The sequence below is a fragment of the Osmerus eperlanus genome, chromosome 21, assembly GCF_963692335.1.
Source record: "Osmerus eperlanus chromosome 21, fOsmEpe2.1, whole genome shotgun sequence".
Classification (NCBI taxonomy): Eukaryota; Metazoa; Chordata; class Actinopteri; order Osmeriformes; family Osmeridae; genus Osmerus; species Osmerus eperlanus.
This window is the reverse complement of record NC_085038.1, coordinates 9,903,571-9,910,707: the sequence shown is the minus strand read 5'-3', so window position 1 is coordinate 9,910,707 and position 7,137 is coordinate 9,903,571. Positions and strand designations below refer to the sequence as shown.

The 7,137-nt window shown below is 45.8% G+C and overlaps 1 protein-coding gene across 1 annotated transcript; it reads left to right on the top strand.

The window, feature by feature from the left end:
* Positions 1 to 2,999: 2,999 nt before the first annotated feature.
* Positions 3,000 to 4,576, top strand: LOC134007878 (complement C1q-like protein 2). Its single transcript, XM_062447595.1, has 5 exons — positions 3,000 to 3,228; positions 3,663 to 3,690; positions 3,826 to 3,887; positions 3,972 to 4,100; positions 4,242 to 4,576. Exons 1-5 carry the CDS (start codon positions 3,000 to 3,002, stop codon positions 4,520 to 4,522), a joined length of 729 nt encoding a protein of 242 aa, XP_062303579.1. The 3' UTR covers positions 4,523 to 4,576.
* The last annotated feature ends 2,561 nt before the right edge of the window (positions 4,577 to 7,137 follow it).

Below are 7,137 nucleotides of genomic sequence, written 5' to 3'. Positions count from 1 at the left end.
CGAACATCCAACAGCTTTAGTATGGTCTGCTCTGTCCATGGCTTCCTTTCCATTCCTCTACCTCTGTCCTTCTCTCTCTCTGTCTGTCTCCCCCTTTCTCCCCCTCTCTCAGTCTCTCTCCATCTCCCCCCCCCTCTCTCTGTCTCCCTTTCCGCCCCCCACCTCCCTCCCTCCGTCCGTCCGTCCTGGCCCGCGACACGCCGGCAGGACTGGGGACTTTAATCTCAGAGGAGAGATACAAGGAGCTTAGCGAGAGAAACCCTTCTTTAGCAGACAGCTCCAGTGGTCCGGAGAAGGCCAGCAGATTGATTAGCCAGCCTTGGGAATGTTGCCGTCCGTGTTCGGGGAGCCCTGATAGGGGACGCTGAATGGCAGACACAGGTGCGGAGAGAAGGAGACACTGCTCGCCATTGTTTTGCCGCCAAACCCCCCCCCCCCCCCCCCCAGCTCAGAGCAGCACTGGCAGAGTGTAGATCAGAGGAGAGGGAGGTAGAGAGAGATGAAGCACAGAGGAACAGTGCATAAAAGAGTGAGAGTGAGAAACAGACAGAGACACAGACAGAGAGTGAGAAACAGACAGAGACACAGACAGAGAGTAAGAAACAGACAGAGACAGAGACAGAGACAGAGACAGAGACAGAGACAGAGACAGAGAGAGAGAGAGAGAGAGAGAGAGAGAGAGAGAGAGAGAGAGAGAGAGAGAGAGAGAGGGGATATGAATACAGGGAGCTCTCGATCAAGACATCATGGCAGACAACACAGTCGGAACAGAAGCGAGTGACGCCAACACAGCAGAGTTGAGAGCCGGCGAGACGAGCTACTGTACCACAACACACACACACTAACACACACACACTCCCTCTCTTACCCCTCCACAAACCACTGATGCTTTATAGCCTCAAAGCATCGAGTCAGCACAACCTGCCAGCCTTGCAGTTCAAGCTATAGGCTTAATAACTACACCGACACACACAGCTTCAAAACGCCCCGCACACGAGATGGAGATGGCCGTAATTGGCCCTTCACAGTCCCCTGTGGTGTGGGCAGGACAGATCAGCTGTTATAGGGCCACTAATAGGCGCTTTCAACAGGCCTGGAAGGGCCCTAATCCCTTACAAGTCCCAGGAGAGGGCGCTTTATCGCAGCCAACAGCCAGGACTCCCCCCTCCCTCCCTCCCTCCCATATCTCAATATCACCTAATCTTCTAAAGAGGCCTTTTCTTTCACACAACAGACTGTAGTTGAGGTCAGGTCTATTTCAATAGGGTCAATTCAGGAAATTGGGTTGCTATGTAGGAGGACCTCTTAGCAGATGTGTGTTTAGCCTAGTGTGTTTCCGGGGAAATACAGCTTAATGCATTTACACACCATTTCTTTGTACCACTATGGCACTTTAACGCAACAAGATTAAGTGCTGGGGGAAACCATTTTTTTCCCGCGTTGGGAAACGAATAGGCTTCAAAACGGTCCCTCTGTTTTTCCTCTTTTCCCGTCGACTTCCTCCAAAGTGACACTTCAACCAGATGGAAAATACCTCTCCGCACAAACGGCAGGCTATTTTGGAATACGGGCTGATGATGCAAAAAATAATAATACTAAACAACTCAAAAGGCGCACAAAGGAGCCATGGTACCGTGCGCATGCCCTCCTTTCAGACGCAGTGCCCATCCTCATGTCTGAACAACAAGTTGAACAAGCACTGGACAGGGGGGAGAGAAGGGGGAGGGGCTGGGCTGGGTGGGAGGGAGTTTAGTAGGTCAAAGCTACGAGAATAAGACCAAGCGATTCTTTCGAGACCCGATGAGAATTACCAATGCGTGCGGTTGAGGGGAGAGAATGTGTTTTCTGATCTCCCTCCGTTCACCCCACCCCTCCCCTCCCTCCCTCCGCATGTCTGCCCAGCCCCTCACACCCACACAAGCTCTCTCTCTCACTCTCTCTCTCTCTCTCCCTCTCTGCCCTCCACCGCACACATGAAATATGTATGCATGTGGACGCCCTACTCTGCAGACAGTGCAGAGGCATGTCGGATTGTTTGGAGTGGACAATCACACACACAAACACACGTGCACAATAAACATGCACAGACAAGCATCTCTTCAGACAGAGGGGTGCACAGCAAGGCCGTAGCCATGGAGTCAACATTGGGGGGGACGAAAATCTGCTGGGGAGATTTCCTTTCCTTTCCGTTTTTTACGTTTAGTTATTACATTTTTTATGATAATTTCGGACAGTGTGCGTGGGTGCCTGTCGTAGCGTAGCACATTTATATTGTATTTCTATTTTTATATCAATACATCGGGGGGGACATTTTGACCAGATTTGAATATTGGGGGGGATGTTTCCTATATTATGATTACGGCCCTGACTAGCTATAACTAGTTAAGCTACTTTTAATGTGTGAGTTAAGCTACTTTTAACCTTACCGTCGCAATTGTCGATGTAGCTCGAAACGTAGGCTACAATTTGAACTCATTTTCCCTCTTGCTTGAAAGACACCAAGCTTTAGGATGTTAGGATGACATAGGATTGTATCCTATGTACATCGTTACATCATTTTGGGAAGATCACCGAAACTCCTCGTAAAAAAACTGCATTTTGTGCGAGAGAACTGACGTAACCAATAGCTACCAGAAGTGAGACATAGGACACTTTGGTCCAAAACGGAACTTTCCCTTCAAGAAGAACTGGCACACACCCGCTCCCTCCTCCTCCTGTGGTCTCCACTCTGAACATCAACAATATGAGAAGAACGAGAGGAACAGGAGGGAAAGATTATGAGAAGACTGACAGGAGGAACAGGATGTGATCAGACAACATAGATTCTTGCTGATTCAGGTTCTCTCTTGGCCATTAATATTTAACTCCTCTCAAGGTCCTGGGTTTGACCTACTTCTTCTCATTTCCAGGTGTTTGGGTTCTCACAGGTGTGACCAATCTGGGTTAATATAAAACTGTCCCTGAACACGGAGGGTGACAACACTCTGCTACCCTTCAGGATGAAGATACATACTGTGGTTCTGCTGCTCTGTCTGTCTGTGACACGGGCCCAGGGAGACCACACAGGGGGCCCAGAGAACGACACCAAAAACAGTCTGGGTGAACCACAAACAGGAGGCAGCGTGAGCGATGGTGCCATTCAATTCATCCTGACTGAACTGAGGGCTCTGAGAGACATGGTGGTGGCTCAGAAGGTGGAGCTGTCGGTCACCCAGAGACACGTGGAAGGTAATATTTGACCTGATTGCGTTACTGTATCATGCATTTCTAAATATATCAAAATCACTACTGGTCATGATGAATCAAGAAGAAAAACAAGAGGGTTTTAAGAAGAACATGTAATCCTGTCTTTGTACATGGATTAATATGCATTGTACTTTTACTTATATATATATATAAATAAACATACATTGTACTTTCTGTTGTATGCGTAGCCCAGACTAAGTCTCAGTGAACACCATGTGGAAGAACTGAAGGCAGAGAATGAGGGTAAATACAGACTGTTCTTCCCACACCAATATAACGCTGCATTACTAGCTATCATATTCAATATTTCTATATATATCTAAATATAAATGTATATATTCATGATCTTTGACCTTCAAGCCCAGGCTGCAGATCTTGTCACCCTGAAGGCCAGGCTGACGGCCAGTGAAGGAGAGGTCAAAGATCTACAGACAGAGAACTTGGGTAATGGTGAACATAGTTTTGAGAGGATAATGGATGAATCTTACAGAATTTAAATGTTGTACAATCACACATATTTTAATGAGAATACTGTTCTTTAAAGGCTATAGTAATTCATGCTTCATTCTGTATGCGTAGCTCTGGAAGCCAGACTAAGTATCGTGAACGCCATGTGGAAGAACTGAAGGCAGAGAATGAGGGTAAATACAGACTGTTCTTCCCACACCAATATAATGATGCATTACTTGGCTATCATATTCAATATTTCTACATGTTATTAACAGGCAGACCAAAGGTGGCATTTTACACGGCTCTAACTAATTCAGGAAATGTTGGGCCCTTCAACACTGTAACACCACTGGTCTATAGCAAAGTCTTCACCAACATAGGCAACGCCTACAGCCCAGTAACAGGTACAGTTCTAGATATGCTCACCTAGAGCACACACCTTGACATCAGAGTATCCCCAACACTGGGGGGTCTCCATTCATCAGTCAACATTTCAATCACAGTGAAACTAGATGTTTTTTCCTTTTGCTCCTGCCCCTCTTCAGGTGTGTTCACAGCACCAGTGAGAGGAGTGTACTACATCAGGTTTACTGCTGCGGACCGTAGATCTGGATATATAGGAGTTCACATGTACAAGAACGACCTCAGGATCATGTACAACGTTACCCACAATACCAACGGTCAATGGAAATATATGTCAAATGCTGTCACTCTGGAGCTGGAGCAGGGAGATATTATTATGATGCGTCTTCCATCAGCCTCCGGCCTGTCTGATAATACAGCCAACCATAACACCTTCAGTGGTTTCCTTCTCTTCCCCATGTAAAACACTGCCCAGGCTCATGACCCAGAACTTAATAAAGCTGACATTCCTCCTTGACCCCTGTATTAGTTCAAGAGTGAAGACGTGACTGGTGGAGAGATGATATGGTGATAAATGTGTGGACTGACAGCATTGTTGACATGTTTATCTGGACCAAAGACGAAGATTTATAAATGATGTCTGATAACCACAATATTGTTATGGTTATGCAACGTCAGTTAACACCACAATGATGGCATTAAGAATAACAATAAGCTAGTAATAATAAAGCAATTGAAATGGGGGAATAGGCCAGGTCTAGAACTTCCGCTTAAGTTAAAAACATGACTTTTGATAACCACAACAGGTTATGATAACCCTTAGCTATTACTCTCTTTGCCCTACATTCAGATTGTACGGCTTGTCGTTTTTTTCCATCAACCGATAACAGGTCGCCTTCACAGAGATCTCTCCCGTTTCCAGATTTTTGTTACATTACATTATCCATAGGGAACAAATATGACAGACCAATTAATGACCTGATAACATTAATGACTAGCAAGCAAGCTGGCAATCAGATAATTGAGTACATTATAATGTAGCTAAAAATGGTGAACTAGCTAGCCTAGCTGATGTTACTGCTCAAATCCATCCTATAGCTAGCGATAACTAGTTTAGCTACTTTTAATGTGTGAGTTAGATAAACCTTACCTTCGCAATTGTCAATGTAGCTCGAAACGTAGGCTACAATTTGAACCCATTTTCCCTCTTGCTTGAAAGGCGTTAACATGTTAGGATGACATAGGATACAAGACGTCTAGAGACGATGAAGCTACAGTGACATGTTCTGAGCAGTTTGCTCTATATGAGCCAACTAATCATGAAAGCTCTCTGAATGAAATGGTAGAGAACCTCAATGATGCACTATTATCTGTGTTAGACTCTGTAGCACCACTGAAAACCAAAAAGAAGTGCACAAGCAGAACCTCCCCATGGCTGAGAAATAAAAATGTTATTGAACAAAAAAGAAAATGCCGCGCAGCTGAGAGAAAATGGAGAAAAACAAAGATCACTATCCACCACAATATCTATAAAAAGATACACTAACTACCTATCAAGGCCGTAGCCATGGAGTCAACATTGGGGGGGGGCAAAATCATTTTTTATGATAATTTCGGACAGCGTACATGGTTGCCTGTCATAGTGTAGCACATTTATATTTTATTTTTATTTTTATATCAATATATTGGGGGGGTCATTTTGACCAGATTTGAATATTGGGGGGGGGGGGATATATATTATGATTACGGCCCTGGTGCACAGTACACAAGACAAAAATATATATATTAATCATATAAACAAACACCTGCAGAGGCGTGTTAATTGTACAATGTGGTCTCTCTCAAGTGTTGCATTACAGCCCAGGACTGTGGAAGCTGTAGAACTGAGGTGCAGCCCCCTCCACACACACACACACACACTCTCTGCTGTGTAACTGCCACATCAAAGAACGAGGGAGTGATGCACAAAGAGAGAAGCTCCCCTGCAGTCTTTCATCCCCCCCACCGCCCCCACCCCTGAGAGTCCCAGGAAAATGGGTCAGTTAGCAGAGAGAAAGAGAGAGTGAAGACCCCTGCTGGTGTACTCATGCATTCACACACACACACACACACACACACACACACACACACACACACACTACACGGCACTCCCTTTCTCTTTTTAACACACACACAGGCACAAAAACAAAAAAGCCACGCAAGGTAGTCAGGTGGCTGAGCGGTTAGGGAATCGGGCTAGTAATCAGAAGGTTGCTGGTTCGATTCCCGGCTGTGCAAAATGATGTTGTGTCCTTGGGCAAGGCACTTCACCCTACTTGCCTCGGGGGAATGTCCCTGTACTTACTGTAAGTCGCTCTGGATAAGAGCGTCTGCTAAATGACTAAATGTAATGTAAATGTAAGGTTTCTCGCACACTGTAAAACTGCCTGTTGTCAGATCCAGCACAGCTTGTAGCAGCGCCACCATGTTGTGTGTAGGATACAACAGGCGGATTCAGCCTGGTCTCAGTAGAGAATCACGCTCACCTTCAGTGAGGTCATAGGAAAAACAGTCTGACAACAACAACAACTGATCTTAGTGTTCATTCAAGCGGATGTCGTCCTCACTGAATATCCAAATCAACTCGCTCAAGAAACTCACCCTTTCATGGTAGTAAACTATTCATGTAAAAATCCACTTATTTAGCATAGGTTTTTAACCACTGTGACGTTCAGGGGGGATTTGAACCTGGGACTTCTTGATTTGCGGGGGGGGGGGGGTTGCTCTACCATTGAACTACACCCGTAACCTATCCCCATGGTAAAGCTAAACTGAAGCCTGCATTACTACTTGAAATGCCCCCCCCCCCCTTTAGGAGAAATGTACCTTCATTCACTATTCATCCTCTGATATCCATGGGTGGTAACCAACCTTCAGGACGTAAGACAATGTTTTCAAACAGGCTCCCTGGTGCTCCTGTGGGACACGGCCTGCCACAACGAGACACACCTCACACAGGCCCGTGTGTTGTCGCTCTCAAGGTCTTCCCCCCTGCTGCTCTCCCCCGTGCCCAGGCGACACCTTCCAGTGTTTACAAAT